The 12,806-nt window shown below is 37.3% G+C and overlaps 1 protein-coding gene across 3 annotated transcripts in view; it reads right to left on the bottom strand.

Annotated features, from left to right (window-relative positions):
• LOC127429210 (neuronal PAS domain-containing protein 2-like) overlaps window positions 1-12,806 on the bottom strand; it is a 106,148-nt gene that overhangs the window by 16,957 nt on the left and 76,385 nt on the right. For all 3 annotated transcript variants that reach the window (XM_051678097.1, XM_051678107.1, XM_051678089.1), the window contains 9 exons: window positions 10,004-10,095; window positions 9,046-9,135; window positions 7,440-7,563; window positions 4,174-4,287; window positions 2,348-2,466; window positions 1,944-2,026; window positions 934-1,040; window positions 548-695; window positions 26-107 (listed from right to left, as the gene is read on the bottom strand). In XM_051678097.1, coding sequence (XP_051534057.1) covers window positions 26-107; window positions 548-695; window positions 934-1,040; window positions 1,944-2,026; window positions 2,348-2,466; window positions 4,174-4,287; window positions 7,440-7,563; window positions 9,046-9,135; window positions 10,004-10,095 — 959 coding nt within the window. The remainder of the gene's footprint in view (window positions 1-25; window positions 108-547; window positions 696-933; window positions 1,041-1,943; window positions 2,027-2,347; window positions 2,467-4,173; window positions 4,288-7,439; window positions 7,564-9,045; window positions 9,136-10,003; window positions 10,096-12,806) is intronic.

Here is a 12,806-nt window from a genome sequence, read left to right as displayed (position 1 = left end):
TTTGGTTTGTTTTTGTGTGTAACACCTTGATTGAGGATGTGGCCATTTCAGACGAGCTTTCCTCCAATCCAACCTCTCTCCTTCTCTCCGCTCGGACTTTAGCATAACTTAACAGAGAAAGAGAGGTAGGTACAAGTTTAGCTTTTTGTTTTGACTTTTCATCCTTTCAAACTGTTCATTGCTTTTGAAAAGACTATGAGTGATCCTGAAATAGAAACTTCAGGAACATGAACAAACCTTGATATCTGCAGTAACATACACTAAACACTAGATGGACACAGAGGACTAAAAACACTGATTCTAATTACCCGAGCTACCTATTAATGCCAATTAGCAACTTGGATTTTAAGTTTTAAGTACTTATGAGTTGGTATTTGAATATATATGCATTTATTTTTTAAGCTACAAATATTCATTACATATTTTAAGATGTTAAACTAGAGGTAGATGGTTTTTAAGAGTGTTTTCTGTTTATATGCATATGAAATTGACATTGCCAAATTGGGTTTGGCTCCATGTGTATGCGTAACTGTGTGTGTGTTTTTACCTGACCACACTGTGTGTACAGACGATAAACTCTGGTTTGGAGTTCCACTGGTGGTATGTAATGTAATAATGTGTCTGCAGCCAGATCCACTGCTGTCCTTTAGTCAGGAACCGATAGTAACAGGATTTTCCTTTCCCAAACTGCATCACTGCAATGCACACACAAACAAGTCAGATCAGTAGTCTCTACAGTATATAATAACATCAGAGAGCTTGTAACTTGCGAGCTTGGGAGTCTTTTATCTTTCCTGATGGGGGCATTTTTAGCTCCACTGTGACTCACACAAACAACACAAGACTTTCAAGACAGTACCGTCCGGTACACTGACCTAATTTTAAAAGAGAAAGAGACAGAAAGAGGGAGAGAGATTTAGAGATAACACTTACATTGTTTATGACACTGAGCGATCAGCTCCAGGTCATCCACATGGTAGTAATCGTAACCTGACGTTCCCAAAACCTCAAATGGCAGGTATCCAATAATAGGAGATGCCCTGCAAATGCACACACATGCTTAATGTAGCTCATCCTTTAAACTACTGCTACCCATGAAAATGACCATGCACTTCCTCAGTTAGTCACTGAAGGAATGAAACTTGGTGGCTCAGATGAGCCTACGGACACTCATTGCTATAGGAACCACTAAGGTAATAGAGAGCTGGGTGTCCATAGCCACCTTGAGTCAAGTACAGTATGTGTTTGTGTAAGCGTGTAAAAAGAAAGAGGCATGTAAGCTAAAAGGTATAGTTCAGCCAAAAATGAAAATTCTGTCATCATTTACTCCAAACCCATGACTTTCTCAGTGGAACAAAAAGCAAGATGTTAGGCAACATGTTTTCTTCAGTCACTATTCGCTTTCTTAGTATGGAAAAAAATATGCAGTGAAAATGAATGGTGACTGAGGCTAACTTGTTTTGAGTTCCAGAGCAGAAAGAAATCATACAAGTTTGGAACATCATGAGGGTGAGTAAATGATAACAGAATATTTACTTTTTGGTGAACTATGTCTTTAAAGAGAAAGTTTGACAAGAGAGCTTGAACATCCTATTATAGCCCTGTAGGGGTCAGGACATCCAGTACTACACACACACGGTTATGTAACACTCCGGGGGTCAGAAACTTGTTTTTCAGTAGATAAAACCACAGCAGAATAAAGAGATCACATTAAAATATGTGTTTGAGAACTCACTCAAACACACACACACACATACAGACACACACGTCTGATGTCACATCGCCCACCCGCAGCTGGCCTTGGGACAATGGAAAATCTGAATTAGCAGATTTAAATGGGTCAGCAAAAAAAAAAAAAAAAAGGGGGTGAACTATCCCTTTAAGTACAAAAGACCATGAGAAGAGTCGTATGCATAATGGAGTCACAGTGGCATTTGATTCACCTGTGATCCAAGAAGAGAAATTTCCATTCCAGACTGTGTCTTGATGTGAATTCATCACAAACGTCCTCAACGTTACACAGATCCTATAACACACACACACACACACACGTTTGTTTTCCTAAAATGTTGGTAACTTCCCATTGACTTCTATTATTTTTATACTAAGCTAAAAAGATATTTTCTATCCACTACCCCTACCTCTAAATCTAACCCTTAAACAAACCTTTCTGCATTTGGACATTATGTAACATTATGTAATTAAACTGTTAGCTAGTCCCCACATTGCATGTGATATCAGGTTTTACTATTCTTGGGGGGACATTTGGTCTCCACAATGTAGGAAAAACTTAATTCACCATCATATTAAAGGAAAGACAGACTTAATGTGTGTGTTGCTCTCCTACCTTCAGGAATTGGGGGGTCACGAGTCTCACTGTGGCTACAAGAGAGATCTGCTCCTCCAGTGAGGATTGCAGCGTGCGCGGGAATGCCAGCTCATAACCGTTACATGAGGACAGAGTCACTGCAGCACAAACAGAAAAACAGAGCTTGATTGGGTTTTCTAACAAAACCATTTAATAAGTATGAACATCATATGCTGTATAAAAAAGTTACCAGATTTAAGAGCTACTTGACACTAGTGATTGAAGCCAATTTATCAGCCAATAATTGACTTTTTTTTATTTGTTGACATTATCAACCAAAAATGGACAATGCAATTTTTTTTTGTTTTCAAACATTTTAAGCAAATATAGAGTGTAATTTTTTTTATTTCACCAATTTTGTGTACATCTCATTTGCTGTTATGTATTATAAAATGGATAGTTCCAGTCCTTGGTGCTGATTGGTCAATACAGCCATCCAGACTTGTCTGTACTTCTTGAGAAGGCTCAAGTCCTTTAACGTGTGAAACAAGATTATTGTACCATAATATTTCTCGAGTGATCAAATAAAGTACCTTACTTATTTACTTCCTACTAAAATTCTATGATGCCTAGCTACTGTGTATGTCACTAAGCAGCACCCATAGATGTTTACATGTCAGAGACCATCTTCTAGCAAGGCATTTAATAAATTTGCTTAATAAAATGACATTTAATGAAAATGTGTTCTTAAAGGAATAGTTCACCCAAAAATGAAAATTCTCTCATAATTTACTCACCCTCATGCCATCCCAGATGTGTAATGTTTTTCTTCTGCTGAACACAAATGAAGATTTTTAGAAGAATATTTCAGCTCTGTAGGTCCTCACAATGCAAGTGAATGGGTACCAGAATGTTTAAGCTCCAAAAAGCACATAAATGTAGCATGTCTTCAGAAGCGTTATGATAAGTGTGGGTGATCAATATTTAAGTCCTTTTTTATTATAAATTATCCTCCCTGCCCAGTAGGTGACGATATGCATGAAGAATTGCCAAAAACAAAAGAAGAAAAATGTGAAAGAGGAGACTGATAGTAAAAACTGACTTAAATATTGATCTGTTTCTCACCCACACCTATCATATCGCTTCTGAAGATATTTATTTAACATGTGGAGTCTTATGGATTACTTTTATGCTGCCTTTATGTCCTTTTGGAGTTTCACTATTTTGGTATCCATTCACTTGCATTGTGAGGACCTACAGTGCTGAAATATTCTTCTAAAAATCTTTGAGTTCAGCAGAAGAAAGAAAGTGTTGAAGTGAGTAAATGATGAGAGTTTTCATTTCTGGGTGAACTATCCCTTTAATATTTGTATAATGTAGCAACCAATTTTTAAAAGCACCAAAGCGCACAAGGCAGTTATATAACGTGAATGCTGTCACTTCTGAAAGGACTGCAGTCTAAAAGGGAAATATTACCAAGTCATGAAAGTTCACGGAGGACTTAACATTGATCTAATGTTTGATTTTGACTGTTTCCTATATGATTCAATTCTCATTTTCATGCTATTGTCATTCAAGATGTGACCTTACAATGGCATTCTACTTGCTAATGAGGACCTGGTCCAATCATTTGAACCTATTCAAATGTCTCCCACTCATTAAATCTTTCCTCACACAGCAAGACAAACATACAAACAAAAGCTCACTCAACATGCTCTCAAGCATACTGACATAGCTAAAGGAAAGGGACATTGTGCTGTTTAATTTGTCTTCAGAATTAAGTAATAGGCAGAAATATAACTTTTCATCAGTCATTAGTGTCTCTGTTGGTGTTGCATGTGGCTCAGAGTGATGTAAAAACCCACCATTGTTATGAAACTTGAAATCTCCAACGAATTTAACATATTCGTATGTGGGTGGTTCTTTTGGGTCAATGTTCCCCCTCGCTAAATGACAGCAGAACTCGATGTGCGTCTCATCTAAGAGACAGTGATTAGAGAGAGAGAGACAGAAGTAGGGGAAGAAAGGGATGAAAAAGGGGGCATGGGTGGAAGAAGAGAGGAATTAGAGCGATAACAGAGCAATTCAGCTTGTCAGACACACACACAAGAGGTTAATGTTCTTTTACGGCTGTGGCCCCAGTGGCTTTGATGATTAGACTAAAATAGAATACAGTGACCTGACAGACCATACAGGAGTGTGTGTAAGTGTGAGTGCATGCGTGCAATTGAGTGTGACCAGTAAAAACAGAGGTGTTTCTGATTATCAAACAAGATCAATAAGTCAACAGTGACTCTTTGCCATTTGAATCTCTCTCTTTATTTCTCTTTCTCTCTGTTTCAGGGATTGAGGTCAGCGTTAGAGCTGCATGTGGGATTATCAGTGTGTTGTAATAGATAATCTGTGTTACTGTATTACACTGCACACACAGAGCCTCTATAATTAGCCTTGAGTCTAATCATAGAAGCACACTGCAGCCAGCTAATAAGAGAGCAATGTACATGGCACTCTCAAATAAACCAATCAGAGTGCAAAGACTGACTCGCAGCATATTGCAGGGGGCCAATCACAGGGATTCTGCTCTGTCAAAATTTTAAGGAACATTACAAAACTCTTCATATTATTTTGTTAACTATCCCATAACAGACTCTAAAAACATCTAATAACATTTAATCATTTTTATTATAACAGAAAAAAAAAAATCATTAAATGCATGTGTAAGCGAAAGTGTGTGTCTGCTTAAGAACAGTGTTGATTTTTGGTGTTTCAAGACCACATGAAATGGCTTGACGAGCACAGCTTTTTTTCCCCCAGAGTTGAAGAATTTCCTTTTTAAATAGAAGTTTGGGTGGGACATATTGAAGGGTTAATCCCTTTTTTTAATGTAGGCCCTAGTTACATCACAGCCATTAACCATCATTTGCTACTAGTCAGTGGCAGATGGTATTTAGGGGGATGGGACATTCCCATCAAGAAAGCATTTGATTGGATAAAAATCTGTGTAGTGCAAGATAAGTCATCAATGCATTATCAAACAAAAGCAAAAGTTTTAATTATCAATGCCATTGTAGAAATAGCCTATTCACAGATATATTTGTCATGATTAATTTATTCCCCATCAATAAGTATCTGATAATGGGGTAGGGGTTACCAAGATAAAAGGCACATACAACTTCATGAAGCACCTTGATGCAATGTGTGCCGGTTTGAAATTTCCTTTATAAAGAGTGAGGCCAGACAAGCACCTGCAATTACCCTAAAGCAGGTGCATAAGCACTGATGACAACACAGATTATTCATATTTGGCCAGACTCTCAGTCGACAACGATGACATGGATTTCTTGTTTATTCTGACACCTGTAGTTTCGCTTAGTTTCTCACAAATCTGTTTTCACATAATCTCTTTTCACGTTTATTAAAAACAATTAAAAATTATTTAAAAAATACTGACGCCTTTAATGGTATTCAAATTATATAGGCTTTTCTTTGACTTTATTGTTGTACACAAAGGCACTGTAGTAAGAAACATGTAACCTATTCAAATGAATGATCCGACATGACGTATCTTTTCAACTCCTCCACTAAAACTTATGTGATCATGTGATTTCAACATGGCAGTCATCATGATGGTGCAACCACCCTTATGTAGAATAAAATAGCTTTTTTTGGCCACTTAGATGGGTGCGTACACACTAGAGATCACACTTAATCAGAGAACGCTGTGAATCCATTGATTTCAATGGGGATAGTGCGTAGAGACAAGATGCTTTGTCATGCAACCAAAATTGTAACTTTTGCTGCAACGCACTCTGTAATGGCAACCGTTGGCCAATTTGAATTTCAGACATACATTTTTAACCACATACCTACACTGACAAAAATGTTAAACTAAAAATGCGTTTAATTTGGTTATTAAATTAACTGTTTTGATTCAAGTTTAAATATTATACATTTAACATAATAATGATATTAATAAATATATTTAACATTACTGAATCAACATGAATACATTACTGAATTACACGAACAAAACATATTTTAAGGGTTAGAACAAGTAGAAATAGTTTTAAGGTACAGTAACAATTTCAGGTTACCACTTTTTACAGTGTAGTTGCATACATGCATTCACACATACATACAATACATACTGTACATACACGTGGATGGAAGGTGGGGAGATTCAGCACAGTGATTAACAAAGGAAATTAAAAATGCCACATTTCAAAAAGGTTGCCGACCCCTGCTCTATTGTGTAAGTATTCATAGTGTGTAATGAAACATTGCATAAAGTATAAAAAATATTTACTGCATCTTTAACAAACAGTCAACTAGAGAGTCTTCAGAGTGTTTGTGTGCATATACAGTATCTGTTTGTGTGCTAGGCCAGGGGTTTTCAAACTGTTTGGTGCCAAGGACCCCCAAATTTGATGATCCCCTTGCAAGGGACCCTCTGTGTGAGAAATGTAGTTGACATGATATTAAAAAGACTTTAAAAGTAAATAATTGCTTTTATCTTGTCATTGTACTAATGCCAGAATAAATTATTAAAATATTATCTGTAAAATATTGATTTCTTATTAAGTTGATAATGTATCTTTCTTATGCTGATTATGCAGATTTCTTTTCAATTTGATTCAATTTAAAAAAATAACAATAAAAAAATTATATTTTATTTAAAATATTTATATTTATTGTGAAAAGCACTATATATATATATATATATATATATATATATATATATATATATATATATATATTTTTTTTTTTTTTTTTTTGTAAACGTATACAATAAAATGACATTTGTTTTAAAGCAGCTTCACAGAGAATACTGAACTGCAACCCTTATTTCTTACAAATAAGATATTTTTTTTCATAATATTTGAAATTATATGGCAATTTATTTTTATTTCTGTTTTTATTTCTTACTATGGATGTCAATACAATAAAATAATCGTGATAAATCGAATGATTTCAGAATGAAACAGTAAAAAGGTAAAATAATGTGAACATTTTTACACTTTTTTTCTCAAAAATCTTTTCGGACCCCCTAGCACCCCCTTGCGGCCCCCGGACCTCAGTTTGAAAACCTCTGTGCTAGACTATGTGTGTGTAAGTGTGTGTGTATACTCACTGGTGTTGAGCAGGTCAACAGCAGAAGACTCCGTCAAGAGCATGTGTGACGACAGTAGTTTATACACCTCTCCATGCTCTCGCTCCGGCAGGAAGTTCAAAATGTTCTGGTCCACCATATCTGACTGAGACACAACAGTATCCATGGCAACATCACTCTCTGCTCTTCTCCATCAGTGGTGCACACTTCAATTCCCACAATGCTATGCACTTTCAACCTAATTCAATGACACTACTGCTTTTTTAAAGATGTTATCCATACAACCTAAGTCCTATACTATCCAAGGAAAAACCTTAAAAGAATCAGTAGTGTGGTTTTGTTATTACAGGAACTGAGTTAAATTTCCAAGCATCATCTAAACAAAATCATGAGATTATTAGCACAATCTGAGCAGATGAATCCATAACAATGTCCGCACTTGAGCTTCTGTCCTCCTCGAGTTCAGTCTGTTCTATTCCTCAATAACAAGGGTCTGCTAAGCCCTCCTCTCTGCTCTGCTGTGCTTAATAAGGCCAAAGATTATGGGGGTAAGACATTGATGCAAGGGACCATGAGTATTATCAGAGACTATTTAGCCCGAGACGGAGCACTTGTATTAAAATGAATGGGAGAAATTGGAACACCCAATAAGGCGGATGTAGAAAAAGAAGTCTTGCCTTTCAGGTAAAAGAGCCAATCACCTTTTAGATACAGACATCACTTTTTAACTCGGGAACGTGCATGCGCATTAGCTGGACCATTCTGAAAAATAGCGTTTTTAGCGTGATGAGAGTGAAGAAACACAATTTTTGATACCAGTGTTGTCAGATCTTCCTGCTGATTTGAAATATGTTATTTGATCGTAATCTTGACCAACCATTTTGGAGATTTAGCTCTTTCCCCATTTAAATAGGCAGGAGCTGTACTTTTATGCCAATTGTATACATAGAAAATAGCTGCCCGGGAGCATTCCCAAGATGGCTGCCGAGTGGACTGACTTGCCTTGAAAGGGACTTTGATATTATGCAATCACTTTTGTGACCCACACATAACAGCAGCAGGAACAGGATCATTAGTCTGGCAGCATGTGATCTTACATTTAGATAGATTTTGATGCATTTGCAGCATTGCAATACATTGATTCAGGTTATTGAAATAAGATACTCAGGTGTGTCTTTTTACACTCCAATTCAAATGTGTTTTTTTTTTGTTTTTTTTCTGTAATAAGTGGAGCCACTTCACTGGCAATGACCGTCCACTTCAATTGGGGCCATATATTTCAAAGAATCAAGAAAATGATTTTCAGATCCTGCCCAAATACAACAAATAAAAAGCCTAAAATGTTCTGAAGTGTTTCCTAAGGGTTGTTGTCCACAGCCTACAGAAAATCTGCTGTGTGTGGGCTGCCTTAACTAAGTTTAGAAAAACATGACAATTACATTCCTAATAAGATGAGTTTGGCAGACTAATCATATCACACAACATTTTCAGAGGTAATGAATTCATATTAAGTAAAAAAGATAATCAAGCTTACATAAAACTTTATTGCAGATTGCTCACTTTCATGCATTGGACTGAGTTTCAACCAAAGAGTGTCTGGAATTTTCACCCCACCCCCTTCACTTACCGGCAGATGGCCAATGAGAGAGGACACACTGTCAGATACATATATGATGTTCCCATCTGTGGTAAGAGCTATTAGGAATCCATCCAATGCCTGCCATAACCAAACACAAAAAAGTTCATTAAAGTAGCAGTAGACACTGACATAGAAACTGTACTGATATTAGTATTTTTTCTGTAATTAAGTACATTCTAAAAAAAGGTGTTGCAGATAGAGGTGCATGAGCAAAGCATGTAATGAATGCATTATTTCAGTTTTATTTTAGTAGAGTAAATATAGTACAAACGTTTTTTTGTTTTTTTTTTCCACTTATTTATATTACTGGTCCATTTAGAAAAAGGTCCATTGCATATGTCAAGGCTATAACAGCACATTCAGGATTGAGGGTATGACATAGAATAATTTAAGAATTAGCCAATGAAAACCTTATTTTGGTTGATCAGTAATTTGATGTTAGGGCACTGGTGTGAGCAGGGAATTGGTGATAACACTCTGCAGTTACTACTATATGCCTGATTGGCTAGACTTGTCAGTTTCTTAGACTGGGAGCTGAGGGAAGCCAGAGTTTGTTTTTAAAAGGAAGTGATCATTTGTGAAAATGTCCTTAATGCTGGAAATTTTGGGGCAAATTCAAAGAGTCCCTATAAAAGCTTGACTTCCTTATTCAGCTGGCTATAGGCATTGTACAGCTCAAGTCATCACACAGTATATGCACATTCTGTATTTCTGCTACAGGATTAACGTTACACTTGAACAAGTTTCCTTTACTGTAATGTGTGTTTCACTTTCCTACAAGCACAACACTTTAACCTGAAGCAATGCTGTATGGCATCTCCTTCCCTAGTAAAATACATGATGCATTGGCAGCACAGTATACAGCTGAAGTGCACAGTATTCCCAGAGGGTTAGGGAAATACAGAAAGTGGAGGAGGCGGCTATGATGGTTACAAGTTTCCTTTACCTCCAGCATTAACTGGGTGAATTCCTCGTTGCTGAGGAAAGAAGGCTTCCAGTCCTGCCGGACCTCACAAGATTCCGTTTGCGCTGTGATCTCTAGAAAACATCAAACACACGGAAAATGTTTTGGAATGCTGTGACAACATACTGTAAATCGTGACTGTAACTGTGGAAGTCTGGGACAGGCATTTTGTGAACTAATAAATTTGGATGGAATGGATAAAAAAGGAAAGAAATGTAAGTCAAGCAGTAAGGAATTCTGGGACTGGGGGAAGTTGAATATGGCTGAACTGTTTATAGGAGCATTGAAATCTGCTGCCATTAAACGTTCTGCCAACAGCCTGACAGCTGTGCCCTGGATTCAGACAGGAAATGGAACAGGGCCCATCACAGAGCAATTGCTGGCATACAGAGGTGTTGGTAGTGACACGCCCAGGAGCTTGCAACAGTTCACTCCTCAACTCAAACTGAGATCAAGAGATACAGCAAAAAACATTCTTTTCTAGCCAGGGCCCAAAATTAACAATTGCCAAGCACCAAATGCAAGTAAAAAGGGCATTTGGTGAGTAAATAATACTTGTTATTTGGCAAGTAACTCGCCAGTTACTCTGCAGTTAAACCAGTGTTAACTGCAACACAATACAAGCTTTAAATTGAATTGTGACTATGATAACCTGAACCTCACTGATGATTTTTCTCCAGAACTCCATGTGGAATTTACCTTGTTTTAAAAATATATATGAAGATCTGATTCATATGCAACGGGGAAAAAAACACAAATATTGAATTGTCATATTGTCGTATTTTTAAAACATTTTCCTATCCAATAAGAAATATTTATGGCCAGTAAATTCACCTGACATTGGCAACTCTTTGGAATTACCTGCATTACAATTATTCAGAAAATGTGGTCTGATCTTCACCTAAGTCCTAATAGTACACAAACACAATCTGCTTAAAGTAATGACAAACAAATAATTGTATACTCCCTGGCGAAAAAATAAGAATAAAAGGCGCCGTTTGGTTTTAAATAAGCAGATACATAAGTGCCTATGATGGGATCACTATTGCAGTGATTAATATGTTTCAGCTGGCAACAGTTCTTTTAACCCTAACTGATGCAGTGTGTAGCTTCTCATTTCTCATATTGTAGAAGTGGTCATGGAAAAGATGTTACTGTGTTTAAGAAGGGGCAAATTTTTAGCCTGCATCAAGCAAAGAAAACAACAAAGGAGATTGCTGAAATCACTGGAATTGGGTTAAGAACTGTCCAACACTTTATTAAAACCTGGAAGGGATAGTGGTGAACCATCAGCTTTGCAGAAGAAATGTGGTCAGAAAAAAATCTTGAATGGTGATGATTGGAGATCACTAAAATGCTTGGTGAAGTCACATCGTAAAACAGCCAACAGTAGAACTCATGGCTATGTATAATAGTGAAAATAAGAGCATTTCCACACGCACAATGCAATGTGAACTTACATGATTGGGACTAAACAGCTGTGTGGCCATATGAAAGCCTCTTGTTAGTGAGGCAAATTGGAAAAAACCTTAATTTGCTAGGGAGCATAAAGATTGGACTGTGGAGCAATGTAAAAAGGTCATGTGGTCTGATGAGTCCAGATTTACCCGATTCCAAAGCGATGGGCGCGTCAGGGTAAGAAGGGAAGCGCATGAAGCAATGCACCTGTCATGCATAGTGCCCACTGTACAAGCCTCTGGAGGCAGTGTTATGATCTGGAGTTGCTTCAATTGGTCAGGTCTAGGCTCAGCAACGTTATGCGGCAATAAAATGAAGTCAGCTGAATGTACTGAATGACCAGGTTATACCATCAATGGATTTTTTTCTTCCCTGACTGCACAGGCATATTCCAGGATGACAATGCCAAGATTCATTGGGCTCCAGTTGTGAAAGAGTGGTTCAGGGAGTGTGAGGAATAATTTTCACACATGAATTGGCCACCACAGGGTCCTGACCTTAACCCCATTGAAAGTGTTTGGGATGTGCCGGAGAAGACTTTACGGAGTGGTTCGACTCTCCCGTCATCAATACAAGATCACGGCCAAAAATTAATGCAACTCTGGACAGAAATAAATGTTTTGACGTTGCATAAGGTTGTCAAAACAATGCCATGACAAATGCATGCCGTAATCAAAGCTAAAGGTAGTCCAACAAAATATTAGAGTGTGCAACTTTTTTTTTTTTGTGGCCAGGCAGTGTAGTTTTCATGTCTTTATTGAAAATGTTGTTTAATTATTTACAGTCCAAGCTGAAAAAAGTATGTTAACCCTTGTATTTAATAACTGGTAGAACATCCACCAGACGTTTGCTGACAATGTAGCTGCTGATCAGCCTTGTACAATGTTGAGGAGGGACTTTACACAATTCCTCCCAAATCTGTTTCATTAATATAGCTGGGATTTCTTGCATGAACAGCCTTCTTCAGGTCATGCTACAACATCTCAGCTCGGTAAAGGTATGGACTGCTACATGACCATTCCAAAACATTATTCTTTTCCCCCCTCTTTAGCCATTCTGTTGATTTTCTTGTATGTTTTGAGTCCTTGTCTTGTTGCATCACCCAACCTCTTTTAAGTTTCAGATAACGGACCGCTACTCTGTCATTCTTATGTAAAATCTCTTTGAATTAATTGTTCCCTCAATTATTGCGAGCTGTCCAGGCCCTGATGCAGCAAAGCAGACCCAAACTATGGTGCTTCCTCCACCATGCTTCACAGTTGGGATAAGGTTTTGATGTTGGTGTGCATTGCCTTTTTTCCTCCAGATATAATGTTGTAAGTTTCTG

The sequence above is a fragment of the Myxocyprinus asiaticus genome, chromosome 3 (genome assembly GCF_019703515.2).
Source record: "Myxocyprinus asiaticus isolate MX2 ecotype Aquarium Trade chromosome 3, UBuf_Myxa_2, whole genome shotgun sequence".
In the NCBI taxonomy this organism is placed as follows: Eukaryota; Metazoa; Chordata; class Actinopteri; order Cypriniformes; family Catostomidae; genus Myxocyprinus; species Myxocyprinus asiaticus.
The sequence above is the reverse complement of the archived record's forward strand: the minus strand, read 5'-3'. Positions and strand labels throughout refer to the sequence as shown.